The sequence below is a fragment of the Rhinoraja longicauda genome, chromosome 6, assembly GCF_053455715.1.
Source record: "Rhinoraja longicauda isolate Sanriku21f chromosome 6, sRhiLon1.1, whole genome shotgun sequence".
Lineage (NCBI taxonomy): Eukaryota > Metazoa > Chordata > Chondrichthyes > Rajiformes > Arhynchobatidae > Rhinoraja > Rhinoraja longicauda.
Window position 1 is genome coordinate 15,528,377 of NC_135958.1, and position 22,426 is coordinate 15,550,802.

Consider the following 22,426-nt stretch of genomic DNA (forward strand, 5'->3'; position numbering starts at 1 on the left):
GATTATTTCTCTATTACTGTGTGAAATACTTAGGAATTTGTTTATTCCGAAAAGCTGAATATTTTCTAAGTAGTGAGAGATTGAAAGGTGTTCAAAAGTGTCTGGATAACCTAGTACATGAATTAATGAAAGTTACTGAACATTAACATGGTGGGGGTGGTACATCAAAAAGTTAGGAAGGTAAGTATGTTACCTTTTATTGTAAGAGAATACAAATATTGCTCCAATTGTATACAGCCCAGGTGAGACCATATCTAGAATATTTTGAACTGGTGGGATCTCCCTACATAAGGAAGATAGATTTGTGAAAGAGACATTGTTGCAAAGTTTCACTGGGATGACAGGTATGTTGTTTGAAGAGAGATTGAACAGTCTGGGCTCTTGCTGACTGGAAGTTTAGAAAACATGGGAAGAGATCGCATTGATATGGGTGTTTCCGTAAATAAGGATAACAACCTGTGACATAGGTGCCCAAATTTGAAAGTTATTAAATCATAATGAAATACTACAGCATTAAAAATGGGCCTCCTGCCGATCCTTTTGAGCTAATTTGTGATCAAAATTTGATCAAAATTTAATACTTTCAAAATTTGTGGGGAAAATGTATTTGTAATTAAAAAAAAATATATATATATATATATATACATAAAGGAGAAAGAATATAGTAACCTTTCATCGAATTCGATGTTAATTTACTCGAAATTTGCCCGGAAACAAGAACATCTGTGTAGACACGAGCATACTTTCCACGAGACACAGCGTTATCTGGGGCCCAATCATTTTCTTCGATTCCCTTCTCTGCAGTGCACACATATTACATTCGACATAGCAACAAGCAATAAAAGTTTCACGGAATTTTTAAAAATTAAACAATAATAAAAGCTATAGTAAACAAGCAACAACATTCACGAAAAATGTTACAAAAGTGCAAAATATTTTTGACTTACCAATGAGAACAAGCAAAGAACAGTGACCACGCGTTATTCAGAGCACATCGTTACCATGTCGGTATGTAACCCGGAGTAAATGTTGCCACCACAAGGCCCATAGTTCATGTCAGGGTCATTACAATTGCGTTGTTTGAATTTTTAAAAATCGTGGTGAGTGCATAAAAAAAAGTTATAGCATTGACGACGTTAGACAATGGAAGGGACTACAGAATGAGACATCGATAAAAGAGGTGAGCAAACTAGATTTTTATTTCATGATTTTAAGTTCTACTAGACCAAGTGGACCTGTTGGGCCAAACCTCTCCTGCATTGGTGCAGCACCCTCTCCTCCCCTCCCTCCCCCCTCCCTCCCCCTTTCCCCCCCTTCCCCCCCCTCCCTCCCCCTTCCCCCCCCTCCCTCCCCCCTCCCTCCCCCTTCCCCCCCCCTCCCTCCCTCCCCCTCCCTCCCGCTCCCCCTCCCCTTCCCCTCCATCCCCCTCAACCCTCCCTAATCAGATGTACAGTACTTTGGTCAACGTGGGTTGTTTTTAAATGTGCTATACAAATAAAATTGACTTGACTTGACTCCCCTTATCCTTCCTCCCTCTTCCCCTCCCTCCACCCCCTTCCTCCCTCCCTCCCCCCTCCATCCCTCGGAGATAGATTTAAACTTTTAAATGTGAATAACTTTTAAAATATAACACCGATTTCAATGAAACTTCTTCCATTAGCACCAAAGGGACGACGGTGAATAAGATGGGCCTAAAATTGTCGCGCTATCGTGTACCGTTTTGGCTGTAGTTCAGGAACAAACAAATTAGAGTTTTAGTATATAGATTCATTATTAAGTATTTCAATGGAAAGCTTAAACAAAAGATAAACAATTAAAAAAAAACAATAAATATAAAAACGGTTACTCTGCTTTTAAAGCACACATTTCGCAAGTAACTAAAGGGACACTGATACTCTGCTGCAAAAACTTGGGCCATCAACATCGGGTGACAAAACCATCTCATCGGGTGATCAATTGTAAAAATCTTAAGCATAATCAGAATTTGGCTTATATAGAGTTGTTTAATTGCAAAATTGATGTCATCTTTCTGGTATAAATTAGCCTAAGCATTTGATGAAATCCTGCTTGAAAAATGTCACAAAGAAAGGCAAGAAAACACAGGGACATATCTGATATTTTTCTTTGTATAAACAGATTTATTTATTTTTGCTTAATCTCATTATTTTGGCTATACACCATGATCTATACTACTTAAAATACAAGATATGAAACAATGGGAATATTACATTAAAAAACAGGAAAATAACCTGGAAGTTTGGAGACCTTCAGTTTCACTACTGAGTGCTGTATTTACGGAAACACCCATATCTACAAAATCCTTGTGGTGAATCTTTGCAATTCTTGACCTGAGAGATGCAGGGCTCTATTATTGAGTATTTCCAAGATAAAGATATTAAAGAAATCGAGATATAAGGCATGTGCAAGAAAGTAGGCCAAAGATCAGCCATGATCTTATTGAATGGCACACGGGGCCAAATTACCAATTCCTGCTTCTGTTTTTTAAGATGTGGCACTTTTACAGAAAGGTGACCATTATATTATAAATATAAATATTTAGGCACCCTAATGACGTCCAGGCATTTATATTTATAATATAAATTATTATAAAATAGATGGGTTGACAGTTCAATATGATGGCAGTGGAAGGGGAAAGTTGGTGGCTGTGAGTTCATCTCCCGTGCCCCTCGAAAAGCTACCTATGGTCTTGTGATTTGTTCCGGGGAATGGGACATGGCAAATATCGGCATATGGAGGCAAAGGAGATAAGAATAAGGAATGCATATCTCCCTAGTGCAAGATCAAAGACATGAGACTTCAAACATGCAAGATAGTGGTAAGATTGAAAGCATGGTGACACATTGTGTTCTATCTTAGAAGAGGAACTGCTATTATCCACTATTTTACTTGTGTATAATTGTACTCATGGTATGATTTGGCTAAAACAAACCTTTTCACTGTTTCTCAGTAGACAAGGCAATAATATACTAAAGTAATGGAGGGCACTTCTCCATTATGTATTTCCATTTGCCCAGTGAAACATCTGTGATTTATGTCATTATTCCATTACACTTTTGCATGTGGGAGGGTGTCTCCCATTTTTGAAAGAACTTTATCAAATTGAGATTTGCTTCACTGCAGTGTGAGCAAGAAGCAGCCTTCGAACTTTTCTGAGGATGTCTCCGCATTTTCAAATATTTGCAGATTTTGGCCAAGGAGAACGCATTCACTCCATTTATCTTTATTTTTGGCATCTGGGTATCATCAGCAAGCCTAGAATTTATTGCCCATCCCAATTTTCTATGGACAAAATGATGGCGAGCTGTTTCTATGAACTGCTGTCGTCATTTTCCTGTGCACTTAGAGGGGTCCAGTATTATTGCTTCTTTGTTAAGATGTAACAGTTTTGGTAAAACTGATTTGCTTATTAGGCCATTTCAGAAGGCATTTAAGAGCCAACCACATCAATGAGTGTGACGGTACATGAAGTGTAGATTGATAAAGGATACAGGTTTCTCCCGCGAACTATATCATGACAGTCTGGTAGTTTGTAAAGACTTGTTACTGTATTTTTTAAATTCCAGATTATTAATTGAAATCAAATATCATAGCTGCCATGGTGGGATTTGAACTTGGGTCACTGTTAGTCGAGTTCTGTGGGTTTTCAGTCTGGTAATTTATCAGCTGTGCCACCTCTGTATACAAACCTGGAATTTGAGATTCCAAGATGGGAGCATTGAACACTAGGTAGAGCTGTTCCTATTTTTGTTTATTTGTAATACTACACAGAAACAAGAACATTCTGAACCTTGAGCTCCGCCCACTGTGAAATGGCAAGGTTTAAGTTTGCAAAGTGTGTGTTCCCAATCATCTTTCTTCTGTGACTATGTCAGATCTCCTGAAAATTTTTGGACTGGGGTATGAAATCTAGATCACTCTGTGTTTCATCTCAGCAAATGTATGTGTAGATCTTGAAATTTAAAAAATACATTGTTAACAAATACTAGGGTTATTTTATTGAGGACAATTGCTGTTCAAACAGGAATAATGAACCTAGCCCAACTTGTCAGAAGGTTAATGAAGTTGCAGAAATAATGATTTTCACAGCCAAGAATTCAGTGCAACTGTAACATTGGTGATGAATATGATACATTTGACTACTGTTCTGATAATTTTTTGGTAATGTTTTGCCAAAACCTTCTGCATACTGTGTAGATTATTCTGCAGGAAAGCAGGAAAGTGTCCAATTGGCAAGTCAACTTCCAGAATGAAATAAGTTATTTAAAGCTTTCAAGTACAGACATTTTAAATGTTCAAATTTTAAACTTTTGATATTACACAGTGTTCGGTTTTCTTACTTTGAGATTAATTTGATCAATAACAACCATCACAACATTAAAACAATGGCAAAAAAATTCTGTTACACACTTAAACTGATGTTTATCTCCCATCTGTAATTCCTCTGGAAAAGGTGTCAGTGGCTGACTTCTATTTGAACTGCTGCAGACTGTTGGGTAAAGATACTCCCACATAAGGAGATAAGGAGTTATATAACTTTATCCAGAGACAATGAAGGAATAGCAAAATAGACTGAATTGAAACGGTGTTTGGTTAATTTCAGTTCTGACAGAATCTTTCAACTTGCAGCTCTTCTTGAATTTTGTCCTGGTAGATTAGCTTTCAATAAAACTGAGAGATGTATCACTGAAAGACACTAAGTACATTGAGTAGATTTTTGGAGTGAGCTTCATGTCGGGTAAAAAAGCACCATGAGATTGAACAGTTTTTTTTGTCTAATTTGTTACTCCATGGTCTTTAGATTACTCCTTTTCTCAGCACCATGGGAATTCCTTTACCCCACAGTCTTGAAGATCTCATTCCACAATACTACTTGTTCAAAGCTCAGCAGCTAAATTACTAGGACATAAACATCACATAGTTTGTTATTGCAATGATAGAGAAAATCTAAAAATACTAATATATCAGTATAACATGTTAATGTAAGATATTCTGATGTAAATATTTATTTAGGAAGTATGATTAACTGATGAAAGAAAATAAATTTCATGCGGCAAATAATTTATGCGTGTGCAAGATGTTAAATATTTTGATATAGCTCCATAGAAATTACAGGGCTGGAAGGATACTAGCCAACATGCATGTGTTTGTGCTGGGTCTTCATGACTGACAATCTCTAATATTAAATTATTCCCTTACCTTTTAATCATATTCATACATAATCTCGACCCGAAACATCACCTAATCATTTTCTCCAGAGATGCTGTCTGACCCGTTGAGTTACTCCAGCTTTTTGTGTCTATCTTACATAATATTGTTGTAAATGCCTTGTTTGCTTATTGGGGTAAATTTTCGACATTTTGACAGTCAGGGAAAAAAATACTTTCATTCCATTTTATTCTTCTCAAGATAATCCATTAGACTCTGACTTCCATTATCAATTTGAAACTGGTGAAAAGAACTCTCTCAAGAACCTTTTTTAAATTTTGCAACCATTTTTTCATTCTTCTATATCAATCCCTCTTCCAGTATGGGAAAAACTGCAATTTCAAAATTGAAAAGGCTTAAATTCATCCTTGGTCACTTGCGTTTATGAACACTACAATATTTGTGTGTTCTGTTCTGCTCTGGGATTGAACTTCAGAAGCAGAGAAGTTACAAATATGTTGTATAGCAATATTAGTACCTCAATGGTTTGATGGTAAATGGTACTTTATTGTCAAATGTTGGTAGGTACACTGAAATTCCCTTTCTTGTACGCCATCTTGTACCCATCAGGTTCAAAGCAGTTAAAAATGTAAATGTAAAGTCTTAACTTGGCCACAGAGGCCCATTGTCTTGGTGGCGGCACTGGGTTGGAGTTGCAGGGATCGGCCTGTTGTCGATGTCCTCCACTGCTGGTTCATTGCTTTACGCAACAGCAGGCCGCATCCAATCTGTGTGCTCGGCCTCTTGAATTGTCGTCTGACTCAATGGAGCCTCAGGCTGCTGCAGAGTGTCCAGTGGCCCATTTCACTGACACCTCTATCCGGACATGTCAAATGTGAAATTACTCGGCTCATACTGCCACCACTAAGCCTCTGTGCTCCGGGGCGTTACCCACAACCAACCTTGGAACACCGAGAGCACTTCTGAGGGCACGGAAGGTGAGCCCCCAGCCCACTCAACACCACCCATACATATAAAAAACATTGGAATCCTCTTTAATCCAACTTGCCAGTGGTGTAGAATTAGTCTCATTGTATTTTGTAGAAATAAAGAACTGCAAATGCTAGTTGATATAAAGTTTGAAGAACGATCCCGACGGGAAACATCACTAATCCATGTTCACCAGGGATGCTGCCTGACCTGCTGAGTTACTCCAGCACTTTGTGTCCTTTCCCACTGTATTTTGTTGCACTGACGTCTGTCTTTCTATCACTTCATCTGTCCGGCAGTGACAAATGCAATCTAGATTTGTCTGGATAGTTGCAAGAGAACTCACAAAGAGAATAAAATTTGAACTATTATATAACAAACTATAGTCTCCTTTGTTCAAATGAATTGTGAATGTGAGTTTACTGACAAAGCTCAATGCATCACTTCCTGACAAGTGGCTTATCTTTGCCAGTCTTTGCAGCTCTCTATGAATGCTCCTAATACGAATATCTTTGAAGTGGAAATCCTGTGGCAAATTGCCACCAAATGTTGGGTACTGGTTTCAAGTTCAGATACAAAAGGTATCTGGGAAAAGATCTTAATTTTGTGAGTCACACTGCACTGAAACAGGCCGTGTGGCCAACTTGTCCTTGCTGACCATGATGCCCCATCTAAGGTGGTCTCATTTGCCCACATTTGGTCCATATGCCTCTGAACCTTTCTTATCCATGGACATGTCCAAGGGTCTTTAAAATGATGTTATTGTTCCTCCTCTGTCAGCTCATTCCATATACCCACAATTCTCCGGGTGAAAAAGTTGCCACTTGCAAAATAATACAATTCTAAGTTGTTGAATTACGATGGTAATTGCAACAGGGAATATTGAAGGTAGAATATGAAGGTAGTAGGTATCAAGTTTCCATTATAGTGATGTAGGAAAATGTCTCAGTTGAGTGTAATTGATAGACACAAGTAACTGCAGATGCTGGTTTACCACAAAAGACATGAAGTGCTGGAGTAACTCAGCCGGTCAGACAGCATCTCTGGATAGGCGTTGTTTAAGATTGGCGACCTTTCTTCAGACTGATTGCAGTGGGGGGGGGGGGGGGGGGGAAGAAAGCTGGAAGAAGGGTGGGAGCAGGACAAAATCGGTGAAAGGTGGATATAAGTGAGGTGGTCTTTGATTGGCAGATGGGTGGACAAAGGCCAAAGATGACCACAAAAAGTGTGAGATAAGTAGATGAGGATAGAAGAGGCACAAAAAGTGAAGCCAGTGGAAGGAATAAAGGTGAAAGGGGTCAAAAATGTATTTTCACATGGATCCCCGAAGCATTTTGCAGATCTTACTCTAGCTTTCTCAAAATAAAAAGATCAATATTTGCAAGAAGAATGTCTGAAAAAGCGTCTCAACCCAAAACGCCACCCATTCCTTTTCTCCGGAGATGCTGCTTGACCTGCTGAGTCAATCCAGCATTTTGTGTCTATCTTCAGTGTAATCATCTGCAGTTCCTTCCTACAAAATATTTCACCAGACTCTTTTCAGCCAGATTAAAATGTATAAACATAAGTTTATTTTTATGCGAAATACCTATATGTGCAATAATATTTAGTTTGGCAATGGCTTCTTATCATTACTTTCCGTTCCTGGGAACCTTAAACAGAATAGGCACAGGTAGATCAAAGCCAATTCTGTAAGTCAGCGATAGCTGTAAAAAGGTATTGTGTGATAGTTCCAAAATGGATGACATTGAACAACAAGCATTCATTGGAAGAATTCTAAAACAGGTTTCTGCTTTACTATCACCAGTTTTACTCTTTGCACAATGCCAAAATCGAAACAAAGCACTGGAATAAAAAAAACTATTATTGCAAGTTGCGGCCCTATGTCTGACTCAGATTTCATGCACGCAAGACAGTAAATTTACTATCAGGTTCCAGCCTTCCAAATTCCTGGGAGATATCATCCTTTGCAGGAGATCGGCAAGTGAATATTTTTTGTTCTCCTTTATAATGGATTTTAAATGGATGCCTTCTGGTTCCTTTACTTTCCAAAAATCATTCAGAAAAATATAATTTGAGGAATGGAGAAGTATTTCCAAAACCTCACCTGATTCCCTATTTAAATTTTTTCATTCTCTTTTTATTTTTCATTTATTAGAAGTAGATATCTTTGGCAAATAATTAATTGTTTATTCCTAGGGGCCTTAGAACTAAGGGGGCAGTTAAGAGAGGACTGTGGTAATAGGTTTGGAACCACAGAATAAAGATAAGGTGGAAGAGACCCTGCTGGGGGAGGGGATTGGAAAGATGGTCAATATTTAGAAGTACAGCAGAGGAATTGGACAAGAGCTAGTAGGTGACAGGTGGAACCAGATGTGGAGGCAAATGATGGCCAGGTGCAGCCAGGCTGGGGGAAGGGGGAGCAAAGGGACAAAACAACTACACTTCCACTGTATACTTTGCCCCTCTCGCCATAATATTTCCATCCTGGGAAAGAGGTTCTGACTATCTACCCTATCTATGCCTCTCATAATTTTATAAACTTATGTCAGGTCTCCCCTCTACCTCCGGCGTTCAGGAAAAACAATCCAAGTCTGTCCAATCTCTCCTTGTAGCTAATCCCCTCTAATCTAGGCATACTGGTAAATCTCCTCTGCACCCTTTCCAAAGCCTCCACATACATCCTGTATTGGGGCAACTAGAACTGCATGCAATACTCCAAAGCAGCCTAATCTAACGAACAATGAAATTCTTACTTGCAACAGTACAACAGATAATTAAACATAGTACTCTAATAAACATCCAACGGTCTAACCAACGTTCAACATCCTGCTGTTATTTTGTCCTTTACAAGATTATTATGATTTTACCCAGAAATATTTTTATATTCCTATGTAACTGTTTTGTTGTTTATTATGATGTTTAGAGAGTACTATGTTTACATAACTGTTGCGCTGCTGCAAGTAAGAATTTCATAGTTCCACTTTGGGACATATGACCATAAAACACTCTAGACATCTGTGGTTTGTGGAAGTACACTGAGCTTTGGACACACAATAAACATGATCAATGGCATAAACAGCTGGGCTTAGCTTTGCAAGACATGGTTGACCTTGATCGTTATGGCATTAGTGGAGATACAATGAAACATAGCTACTAGATCACAATAAACATCCATCAAGATGATAGCTGGACTTGTTTGTGATCAAGCTGGACTTGTTCGCGGCATGGTGACGCAGCGGTAGAGTTGCTGCCTTACAGTGAATGCAGCCCCGGAGACTCAGGTTCGATCCTGACTACGGGCGCCGTCTGTACGGAGTTTGTACGTTCTCCCCGTGACCTGCGTGGTTTTTCTCCGAGATCTTCGGTTTCCTCCCACACTCCAAAGATGTACAGGTATGTAGGTTAATTGGCTGGGTATAGTGTGTGTAGGACAGTGTTAATGTGCGGGGATCGCTGGGCGGCGCGGACTCGGTGGGCCGAACGGCCTGTTTCCACACTGTATCTCTAAATCTAAATCTAAAATCAGTTCTCCAGTCTGACTTGGCAACCTGATTTTTTTTTGTATTTACAATCACATACATAAATGACTCATCGACTTTTTCTATGTATTTATCTTTCAGTCCTGGCTCCAGTCGTATGGATACCTCCCTCATGGTGACTTACGAATGTCCACGATGAGATCAGCACAGACACTGTCCAACGCCATCACTAAAATGCAGAGGTTCTATGGAATTGAAGTAACTGGAGAGCTTGATGAAAACACAAAAAAGTAAGAAGTTGGCTGATTAGGATAAAAAGAAAACATGGCAGATATGGGGATATGGGATGAAGGGACGCTTGAGGAATATAGAGTGTGTAGGAGAAAACAAATGAAAGAAATTAGAAGGATGAAAAGGGGCCATGAAATATCCCTGGCGAATTGAGAGATTCTGTAAATACATCAGGAGGAAGAGAGTAGCCAGGAAAAGTGTAATTTAACACCAAAGATGTAATTTGTATGCTGGTGAGGTCCTAACTGAATACTTCTCATCTGTATTCACCAAGGGAATGAAGGTGGAAGATGGGGTGAGTTCAGAGAGTGGCACATGATAATCGAGAATAGGTCAATATTCAAGAGTCGAGTTTTAGTGTCATATGTCCCAGATAGAACAATGAAATTCGTACTTGCTGCAGCACAACAGAATATGTAAACATAGTATACTGTAAACAATATGATAAACGAGCGAAAAAAAAGTTGTGTATGTATATACATATACTCACAAATACACACACACACACATATACGTACACACATCTTCAAAAACAAACAAACAATAGTAGTGCAATAATAATAATAATAATAATAATAATAATAATAATAATAGACTATTGTAGTTCAGAGCTTATTTGAGGTTGTAGTGCTAAATCGCCTGATGGCTGTAGGGAAGAAGCTGTTCCTGAACCTGGATGTTACAGTTTTCAGGCTCCAGTACCTTCTTCCCGATGGCAGGGGTGAAATGAGTGTGTAGCCAGGATGGTGTGGGTCTTTAATGATGCTGGCTGCCTTTTTGAGGCAGCAACTACGATAAATCCCTTCGATGGTGGAGAGGTCAGGGCCGGTGATGGACTGGGCAGTGTTGACCACATTTTGTAGTCTTTTCTGCTCCTGGACGTTGAATAATAAGATGTTAGATATCATGGGATGCATAAGAGTTGTAAAATCCTCAGGACAGATGTGATCTATCCTAGAGAGGAGATAGGTTAAGCCCTGACAGAGAATTTTGCATCTTTATTACCCAGAGGTGAGTGCAAGAAGATTAAAGGATAGCTAATGGTGTTTCTTTATTTAAGAATGGTGGAAGGGATAAGCTAGGCAACGGCAGGCCGGTACAGACCCTTATATCAGTGGTAGGGAAATTATTGTAGAGAATCCTTAGGAATAGGATTTATGCACATTTGGTAATACAGGGACAATCATTGTGGCTTTTTACACTAAGAAATCTTGCAACTCTTACTAGATTGAGTTTTTTTTGTGGGGCTAACTATGAAGATTGATGAAGGCAGGGCTATAGATGATGCCTATAAAGACTTTAGTAATGTGTTGTTAAACATGCCATAGAGGAAGCTCTCCAGAAGGTTAAGGCACATGGGATCCAATGTGGACTGGTTCATTGGATCCAAAATGGGCTTGGAGATAGGAGCCAGAGGATCTTGATGGAAGTCTTTGGCCAGTGGGGTACTGTGGTGAGCAGTTTGTGGACTCTTGGTGTTTGTGATGTATATATTAACAATGTGAATGTAGGAGATATGATCGGTAAGATTGTGGATGACAAGAAAGTTAGTGTGCTGTTTAAGGCTACAACAGGATATGTAGCAGACTGAAATTAGAGTAGTTAGCAGGTGGAATTTAATTCCTACAAGTATGATATATTGCATTTTGGGAAGTCAAATAGGGTTCACAGAGAGTTAGGATGGAGCAGAAGATAAAGCTGGGAAGCTATATCGCAACTTTACAAAACATTAGCCAGGCGACATTGAAAATATTGTGTGCAGTTCTGGTTGCCACTCTCTAGAAAGAGTGTGGTTGTTCTGGAGAGAATGCAGAGGAGATTCACCAGCACATTGCCTGGATCATAGGATTTTAGTTATGGGGAGAGATTGTACTGTGACTGGCGCCGACGATGGCTGCCAAGGTGTACTGCTCCTTGCTGTTTTGTCTGTGTTTGTGTCATCTGTGAAAATCCCACAAAGATCACATTCATGAGAGAAGTAATCATTAACATCAGATATACGGTACCTCCAAACATTGTTCTGGATTTCCCTCACTCGCTGGATTATTTGGACATACATGTCGGCGGGGCTGTGGCTGTGTTCAAGGTCTTGAGACGGAGGAGGACCCAGGGGAAACACTCTGGAGAACTCACCCGCGACGAGGATTACGCATACCGCTCCTGAGTATAATCCTTGCAAATCAACAAAGTGGATGAACTGATACTCCTGTGCCAAACAATCCTCAGCCGAGAGCTTCCAAAATACAGACATCACCTTACCTGCCCCACCAGAGGAGAGAGAACACTCGATCATTTATATACTACAATCAAGAACGCATATCGCTCTGTTCCCATTGTGGCTCTGGGACTCTGATCATTGTTTAGTTCACCTTATTCTGACCTACAGGCAGAAACTAAAATCTGCTAAGCCTGTGGTCAGAACAATGAAAAAATGGACAAGCGAGGGCATTGAAAACTTACAGTCCTGCTTTGACTGCATTGATTGGAATGTGTTCAGGGAAGCAACCACAAACCTCGATGAATATACAGACACCGAGACATCATATGTCAGATTTTGGACCCTAGGACCCGGACACGGATCAGGTTCAACAATGACGCCTTGGTTTACAGCAGAACTCAGACAGCTCCGCCAGTCTAAAGATGAGTAGGTGTGAAGTGGTGATTGGGGAGGAGCGGGGATGCAGGCCAAATACAAGCTGAGAAGAGGAATCAGAGCTGCCAAGGAAAGGTACTCTGAGAAGTTGAGGAGCAGGTTCTCAGCTAATGACTCATTTTCAGTGTGGAAGGGCTTGCAAGAAATCACCAGCTACAAGAGGAAAAAATCCCGCTCCTTGGACAATCGTCAGCTGACCAACGATCTGAACGCATTCTACGGCAGGTTCGATAGACAGAAACATAACCCCTCCCCCACCCACTCCTCCCCAATCACCACTTCACACCTACTCACAACCTGACTCTAGTCTGCAAAGACTGGACCCTTCCCCACCCACTCCCCCCAATCACCACTTCACACCCACTTACTGTCTGACTCCAGTCTGCAAAGACTGGGCGCTCGTCCACTACCCACCCCCTCCTTGCTGCCCAACATCAGTCTGGCCACTTCTCCATCACTAACAAAAGAAATTGAGCAGGTGGAGAAGCTATTCAGGAAACAGAAAAGCCAGACTGATGAAATCTCCAGGACTGGCAATGTTTCCCCCTCTACCCTCAAGCTCTGTGCCGAACAACTGCCACCAGTCTACACAGACATTTTCAACCAGTCCCTACAAACCTGCACTGTCCCTGCCTGCTTCAAAGTTCCCACTATTGTTCTTGTATCCAAAAAGCCAAGGATTACTGGTCTTAATGACTACTGGCCTGTTGCACTGACCTCTGTAATCATGAAGATCCTTGAAAGACTTGTGCTGGCCCACCTGAAAAATATTACAAACCCCCTGCTGGACCCCCTGCAGTTTGCATACAGAGCCAATAGATCAATGGATGACACAGTCAAGCTGGGCCTGCACTTCATCCTCCAGCACCTAGACCGCCAGGGGTCCTATGCAAGGATTTTGTTTGTGGATTTTAGCTCTACATTCAACACCATTGTGCCAGAGCTATTACACTCCAACTCTCCCAGTTCACTGTGCCTGAACCCCTCTGTCAGTGGATCACCAATTTCCTGACAGACAGGAAGCAGCATGTGAGGCTGGGAAAGCACATCTTGGAACCGCTGACCCTCAGCATGGGAGCTCCGCAAGGCTGTGCACTCTCCCCTCTCCTTTACTCTCACTACACCAACGACTGCACCTCCACAAACTCCTCTGTCAAGCTTCTCAAGTTTGCGGATGACACAACCCTGATTGGACTGATCCAGGAAGGGGAGGAATCTGCCTACAGACAGGAAGTGACACAGCTGGCATACTTGTGCAATCGCAACAACCTGGAGCTCAATGCTCTTAAGACGGTGGAACTGATTGTAGACTTTAGGAGAGCTCCCCCTCCCCTACCCCCACTCACCATCAACAACACCACAGTTACATCTGTAGAGTCATTTGTTCCTTGGAACCATCATCTCCAGGGACCTTAAATGGGAGGCCACCATCGATTCCACAGTCAAAAAGGCCCAACAGAGGATGTACTTCCTGCGGCAGGTGAGAAAACACAATCTGCCACAGGCAATGATAGTCCCGTTTTAAACTGCTATCATAGAGTCTGGCCTCACCTTCTCCATCATGGTCTGGCTTGGCTCATCCACCAAGCATGACATCCGGAGGCTGCAGCACATCGTTCGATCAGCCGAGAAGGTTGTTGGCTGCAACCTTCCCCCTATCGACGAACTGTACACTGCAAGGGCCAGGAACCAAGCAGGTAAGATCATCTCTGACCCCTCTCACCCTGGCCACAAACTCTTTGAAACACTTCCCTCTGGAAGGCGATCAAAGTCACCACAGCCAGACATTAAAAAAAACTTTTTTCCACGAGCCGTAGCTCTACTCAACAACCAAAAGTCCGTAGCCTCCTTTTGCTCTGGTCTTTTATTTCATTCTTCACATGTTTAAATTATAATGTTTTATTCTTAATTGTTTACCATATATCATGCTGTTACTTGCGAGCAAAGCACCGAGGCAAATTCCTTGTATGTATACATACTTGGCTAATAAAATGTATTCAATTCAATTCAATTCAATAGGCCTTGTTTGTTTGCCATGGAGTGAAGAAGACTGAATGTTGACTGGAGGTTTATAAAATTATGGAAGGCATAGACACGGTAATTAGAATCATTTCCCCTTGGTAGATTTATCAAAAACAAAAGATGTGTGTTTAAGATAAGATGAAGGAGTTCTCAAAGGGATTGAGGGGAAAGCTTTTTATACAAGGAGTGGTTGATATCTGGAAGTCACTGACTGAAGAGGTGGTGGAGTCAGATAAATATACAACTGTAACAGATATTTAGACAGGCACATATAGGCAAGGAATTTATTGGACCTAATATAGGCAAATAGATCTAATACAGGCAGTGTAAATAGGCATAAAGGTCAGCTTGGGCATAGAGGGCCAAACGGCCCATTATCATGCTGTATAACTCTAAATTTAAAATGACATTCTCTTAAAACAATCTCACCACGATATTCATATTACACATGAGCCTCAAAAGATGCGATAATGCCAGACACGTGATCAGTCCATCGGCAAAGCACACCAGTCAGATAGAAACATAGATAAAAATGGTTCTAGAAATGGACACTTGACAAATCTGATCAATTTCTTCCATAGGCTCTGCAAAATTTACCCTAACATAATCTTACCAAGGAAATTCCTGTTGAGTGACTTCTGAATCGTCAAAGCAAAATTTTAGGGCTAGGCTTGCTTTGGGTTGAAAAGTAGCACGGTGATGCTTGATCTAGAAAGATTATATCTATTCCTCACTCTGTAGATGTTGTTTAATTTAATATGTGTAGGAAAATAACTACAGATGCTGGTATAAATCGATGGTATCACAAAATACTGGAGTAACTCAGTGGGTCAGGCAGCATCTCTGGAGAGAAGGAATGGGTGACGTTTCGGGTTGAGACCCTTCTTTAGACTGAAGTCGGGGGTGCGGGACAAAGAAAGGATATGGGTGGAGATAGGAAGACAGTGGGAGAACTGGGAAGGGGGAGGGGAAGAGAGGGACAGAGGAACTATCTAAAGTTAGAGAAGTCAATGTTCATACCGCTGGGCTGTAAGCTGCCCAAGCGAAATATGAGGTGCTGTTCCTCCAATTTGTGGTGGGCCTCACTACGACACCCCCAGTCTGACCTTTTTGTCGTTGCCCCTCCCACTCCCAGTCTGACCTTTTTGTCGTTGCCCCTCCCACTGCCAGTCTGACCTTTCTGTCATGGCACCTCCCACTCCCAGTCTGACCTTTCTGTCATGGTCCTCCTCCAGTGTCATGAACCAAAAGAGTTTGGTTTAGAATTTAGAGGAAACAGGCCATTTGGCCCACTGAGTCCACACTGACCATTGATCACCCATACACTAATTCTATGTTATCTCACTTTCGCATTCTATACACTAGGAGCAATTTACTTTAGTTAATTAACCTACAAAACCTGCATGTCTTTGGAATGTGGGCGGAAACTGGAACGACACGGCCACAGGGAGAACGTACAAACTCCACACAGACAACACCCGAGGTCAGGGTTGAACCCGGGTCGCTGGCACTGTGAGCCAGCAACTCCACCACTGCGCCACACCTGAGTTGTATCATGACAATAAATTATTTGCAGAGCAGAGAAAAGAATTGAAGAATGTTCTTAAATCTATGTTGGAAACCTGTAGGATTCAAAACTTGTAGGATTCTCATTCACTCATGGAAATTATTAGCCCACTACTACCCCAAATGATCAAGGATCTCTGGAAAGAAACTGAAATGTTTGAATCTCCTTATCAGGAGCATTGCGAAGCTCAATAGAAGTGCCCTTCCATACCCTTCCCATCCACCCCATCATGAGCCTCCTATTGCAAATGTGAAAGTGTCTGCAGTTCCCAGATTGATCTGATGAGCGTTCTCAGGGGCCACAGAACAGAGCAGAAGCAAAGTATCCTCAATCCTCAAGTAACTGCCTAAGAAGAAAATCTATGCATTTTTCTGGAGTGAAGCTGATAAAATGTATAGAGCAATTTCCCCCCAGAAGGTTCCTACTGCAGAGACAAAACCTGCAGCTGAATGGATGCAAATGACAAAGGAATGGGCACAGGACATCTGTTGAAAGATAACTAACTATAAATCAAACCACAGATTTCAACAGAACATCATTGAGCAAGGATCTCCATTAAGTTATTATGAAGCATATAACTGCAATATCCACTGGATATTTAGAAGGATGAGGGGGGATCTTATTGAAACATATAAGATAATTAGGGGATTGGACACATTAGAGGCAGGAAACATGTTCCCAATGTTGGGGGAGTCCAGAACAAGGGGCCACAGTTTAAGAATAAGGGGTAGGCCATTTAGAACGGAGATGAGGAAGAACTTTTTCAGTCAGAGAGTGGTGAAGGTGTGGAATTCTCTGCCTCAGAAGGTAGTGGAGGCCAGTTCGTTGGATGCTTTCAAGAGAGAGCTGGATAGAGCTCTTAAGGATAGCGGAGTGAGGGGGTATGGGGAGAAGGCAGGAACGGGGTACTGATTGAGAGTGATCAGCCATGATCGCATTGAATGGCGGTGCTGGCTCGAAGGGCTGAATGGCCTACTCCTGCACCTATTGTCTATTGTCTATTGTCTATCAGCAAACCTTGCAAAATATTCAAGGTCAAACAAGACATTTAGTTTTTGGGGCATCACTTTTTGCATACGTATACGATAGCATTCAAAATACATTTGGAGCATGCTTAGAGAAAATGATTAATCAAAGATGCCAAGAATTCAACCCTCAGTTTGTGTTTCAATCACTAAGTTGATGCCTGAAGCATTCTCCGCGCCCATGTGTTTCTGAGTAGCAATTAGCCCTTTGCAAAGACATTTCACTCAAGTGCTCTGTGTTACCACAGCAACATAATGTATCACGGCAACTGCAGCATTAGTGCATTTTTTTGCCACAATCCACCGAGATCTGTATGCAGTAATAGCATCCGATACCAAATGAGAAAAATAGAATTAAGATTATCCAAAAATCTCATTCCACTATCTCATTCAGTTATGTCATACACAGGGACATCTTTAATCTTCAATTTGCTAATAACAGCAACAAATTTTTACATTCAAGGCAGCAAAAGCAGTGTGCATTGATTATTATACAAATGTACAGACACAGCAGGAAATGCTGAATAAGAGGAGCACAATGGACACTCGGGACATTGATGCATTGGAGAGGGTTCAAAGAGTGACAAGGTTAATTATAGTACTTACGGCTCTAAACTATAACAAGTGCCACACTGAATTTTAACATTTAATGAGAAAAGATTGAGAGAACAAATCCAAGTTTAAAAAATGTTATGAAGCATGAATAAAGTGAATAAGAATAGTCTATATCTATGATATCAGTTCAGAACTAGAAGGCACAGGTTAAAAATAACAAAAAAACAATATTGGAAGAAAATTCCCAGTTTTGCTACAGGACATGGGGTCTATTTTTGCCAAAAAAAATCAATATTTGAATTCCAGGATGCTTCAGTAAATGACAGTTCAACACAACCTTCTAAGGCAAAATACCTTCTACATACTAGGCCCAGTAGGAGGGCTAACCTGGATATGGTAGGCCAAGTTCTCATTTGGACAGGTACATGGATAGGATAAGTTCAGAGGGACATGGCCCAAACGCAGTCAGGTGGGTCTAATGTAGATGAGGCATTTTGGTCGGCATGGAAAAATTGCGCTCAGTTTCCAGAATCTCAGAGAGTACATTTTGGGAGTCTGGCGTCCAGCACGTAAACAGTAGAGCTGGAGTGTGATGTGAACTCCCATGCTGGAGATTTTGGCCAGGCATAGGAAGTTGATATTGGATTACCTATATTTCAGGATTTTGTGGAAGCAGATGTTGGTTGTGCCTCCCCTGTGCTTTGAGGTGCCTGCCCTAGGTCAACAAATCTCCACAGCATATAGAAAGGTGTGGAACCACTGCTGGCAGGCAGACCATGAATTTTATACCAGATTTGAGATCTTGATCTTTAAACCAAAACCTGCGCTGTTGCATTAGAGATTGGAGTGAATTTCATCATCAAAGTCTGCTTTCACTAAGAGATGGTTCTTGAGGTATGGATTTTACAGGCTCTTACTTTGGACTTTATTGTTGGAATTCAATGTCGGACAGTGGAGGACCTTTAGTGGAGGACCTTTAGTGGAGGACCTTTAGTGGAGGACCTTTAGTGGAGGACCTTTAGTGGAGGACCTTTAGTGGAGGACCTTTAGTGGAGGACCTTTAGTGGAGGACCTTTGTTAGTGGAGGACCTTTGTTCTAAATGTGTTCAGAGTAAGGCCCATTCTCTCAATCATTTCAGTGAATGAGTCAACAATGACTTGGAGCTCAAAGGTAAACATGCACAAAGGTAAACATGCACAATTGTACTTCAAGTATAGTAGTTCATATTGGAGTGACTTTGGTTCTAGAGTAAAGGCAATATAGGTTGAGCAGTTTCCCATTTGCCTTACAGACTGTCTAGTGGGAAGCTGGAGCAAGTTGAAACACAGCATTCTAGCAAGAAAGATTAAGAGAAGTATTGGAGTTGCTTAACCTCAGTCTGTGCTGGGATTCAGTCTGTGATGGGTCATGAGTTAGATTTGTTAGATTAACAGGGCTTGCAATTAATGCAGCAAAAATAAAGTCCTAAATCAATCATCTCCAGTTTAGCCCATCAGGAAATCCAACCCATGGATCACAAAGAGGGAGAGGACCAACTCTTTAAGAAGCTATAACTAGTTGTATCAGCAAATCCTGACCATGCTGTGCACAAGGAAAGGAAGAAATGTCCAGGGTGACCTGAACCGACATCATCATGGACAATGAGTGCAGAATGCAGATTTCATTTTTACATTTTGTATGTTAATCTCTGCCAGGTGGATGAAGAAACCCCGCTGTGGTGTTCCTGACAACTTTGGTACAGAAATCAAGACAAATTTACGTCGTAAGCGATATATCCTCACTGGACAAAAGTGGAATTCAAAACGTATCACATACAGGTAGTAAACTCAAATCTCATTGAAACGTTCTGATGGGCTGTGTGGTTGTAAATTGCTGTGTTGGTATGTACCTCAAAATTGTGTTCATCCTTAGAATAGGAAGCATCATATTCTAAAGATTGACCAATGAGTTCAAAAACCTACTCCAAAGTTTATGCTGATCCAGATTTCCTGATTAAAGCATAATTTTCTTCTTGCAGCATCCAAAACTATACACCCAAACTGGGAGAATATAGGACACGCCAGGCTATCCGCCAGGCTTTTGGTGTCTGGCAGAAAGCTACGCCAATAATATTTGAGGAGATTACTTATTATGATATTCGATATGGTCGCAGGAAGCATGCAGACATCGTGGTCTTCTTTGCCTCGGGTTTCCATGGTGACAGTTCCCCATTTGATGGGGAGGGTGGTTTCCTGGCTCATGCCTATTTCCCTGGTAGTGGATTGGGCGGTGATACTCATTTTGATTCAGATGAGCCATGGACCCTGGCAAGTACTGATCTTCAAGGTAAGAGGTGAATTTTTTGCTTCTCTCAAAGATGTGAAGGAAAAAAGTGAACAGCAAATCTTTTTGGGCTTATGCTGCATTTTCCTCAGCTTCTGTACTAAATGACTCATTGACAGTGATCTTAGTTTGAACTTTAGTTTCTCAGACTTCCTCTGCTCTGAATTAATTGCCTTTTTTGATCATCCCCTTTATCTTTCCTTCTGCATAATATTTTATATTCGTATTCATAATCAGCCTTTTGTCCCTGCAATCTTGCATAATCTCTCTACATCAATGGATTTGATCACTGGCATGACCATCTCTAAACTATTTGTCATAACATTTTCCTCTTCCAGCTGGGATTTCCAATTCTAATTTGAAATGTTCTCATGGGTATGGTTATATTTGCTACTCCAAGTTAATTTTTTTAATATCTTCCCCCTATCTAGGAAAACAGGGTCGACACAAAAGCAATTTTGTTGTAATTGATTTGATCTTTGCATGTGCTTTATTTAGGGGTTTGACTTTCCATCCAAAGATATATAATTACCTAAAGAAATCTCAATGCTTGGCAAAAAGTCCAAAATAGTGCAACAGTATCTGACAGGTGTTTTAAAGTTCAGTTGATAATGGCAATTTAATATTTGAAAGAACATTGGGATATGCCCATTTCACACAACTCACATTTTTTTGCCATATTTATTCCCAAAGACCCGATTGAAAACTTCCAATTTTATAATCCAGAAATCCTAAGATGGAGGTTATATTTTAATATTGCATCTGTTAGCTTGTCTTTGACAATGGCTTGTTGAGTTATTTATCCATGGAAATAATAAAACTAAACTACAGTTAAATGCATGTATAAATGATAAAGCCAATAAGTAAACAATGTTGTTACTGTTATTTTATATATAATTATAGAAGCTAAATAACAGTAAAATAAGCACAAGCAGTAAATCTAAAACAGAGGAAATAAAATCTTGTTTTACTAGAATTTATTTAATATATAACTCATCTCATTCAGTTAACAATCACTGTCTACTTTAACTAAATCCATTCCAAAGAGAGTAATTTTATCGGAGACCATTATTAATCAGATTCTCTGCAGAAGTTTGTGTGAGAGATAAATAATTTATCGTTGATAAATGACCACTTTTTTTGTACAATGTTACCCTATTTTCCTGTCACAATTAGTACTTTTCTGAATTATCTGCTGTTAAATAGAAGGTAGACACAAAAAGCTGGAGTAACCCAGCAGGTCAGTCTATCTTCGGTTTAAATCAGCATCTGCAGTTCCTTCCTACACATCTTATTTGCTCTTAAGTTTGGTTTGTTAGATATTTGTAAGAGGCCAGTTATATGAGTGTGTTGTTCTAACTGCATCCTTCCTAATTCCAATGCCCTTGTAAGTATTGAGTGACTTGATAGAAAACCTTATTTCTCTTTTATTTGTTTCACTTCAATGAGCCTGCATCTGATATGAAGTAAAATGTATAATTTACACTGGTTTTAAAGATGACTGTAGTGGGTTGTTGTTTAACAGAGCTTGATCCCAATGTTTTATTTATAATCCACAGGGAATGACCTGTTCCTTGTGGCAGTCCATGAGCTAGGACATGCACTGGGCCTAGAACACTCCAGCAATCCTAATGCCATAATGGCTCCATTTTACCAGTGGATGGATACAGAGAATTTTGAGCTTCCAGAAGATGATTTAAAAGGAATCCAGCAGATATATGGTGAGTCACTTTGAGAATTATTGGTTAGAAACATAGAAAAGTAGGTGCAGGAATAGGCCATTCAGCCCTTCGAGCCTGCACCGCCATTCGATATGATCATGGCTGATCATCTAAAATCAGTACCCCGTTCCTGCTTTTTTCCCCATATCCCTTGATTCCTTTAGCCATAGGAGCTAAATTTAACTCTCTCTTGAAAACATCCAGTGAATTGGCCTCCACGGCCTTCTGTGGCAGAGAATTCCACAGATTCACAACTATCTAGGTGAAAACATTTTTCCTCATCTCAGTCCTAAATGGCCTTAGACTTAAACTGTGACCCCTGGTTCTGGACTCCCCCAACATGGGGAACATTTTTCCTGCATCCAGCTAATCCTTTAGGAATTTTATATGTTTCCATAAGATCCCCTCTCATCCTTCTAAATTCCAGTGAATACAAGCCCAGTCGACCCATTCTTTCATCATACCTCAGTCCCGCCATCCCGGGAATTAACTTGGTGAACCTATGATGCACTCCCTCATTAGCAATAATGTCCTTCCACAAATTAAGAAACCAAAATTGCACACAATACTCCAGGTGCAGTCTCACCAGGGCCCTGTACAACTGCAGTCGGACCTCCTTGCTCCTAAACTC

At 40.6% G+C, this 22,426-nt stretch overlaps 1 protein-coding gene across 1 annotated transcript in view; it reads left to right on the top strand.

Annotated features, from left to right (window-relative positions):
- The window catches only part of LOC144594265 (matrix metalloproteinase-15-like), a 66,642-nt gene that overhangs the window by 15,055 nt on the left and 29,161 nt on the right, over positions 1-22,426 (top strand). The window contains exons 2-5 of the mRNA XM_078400531.1: positions 9,780-9,928; positions 19,447-19,569; positions 19,770-20,077; positions 21,634-21,795. Coding sequence (XP_078256657.1) covers positions 9,780-9,928; positions 19,447-19,569; positions 19,770-20,077; positions 21,634-21,795 — 742 coding nt within the window. The remainder of the gene's footprint in view (positions 1-9,779; positions 9,929-19,446; positions 19,570-19,769; positions 20,078-21,633; positions 21,796-22,426) is intronic.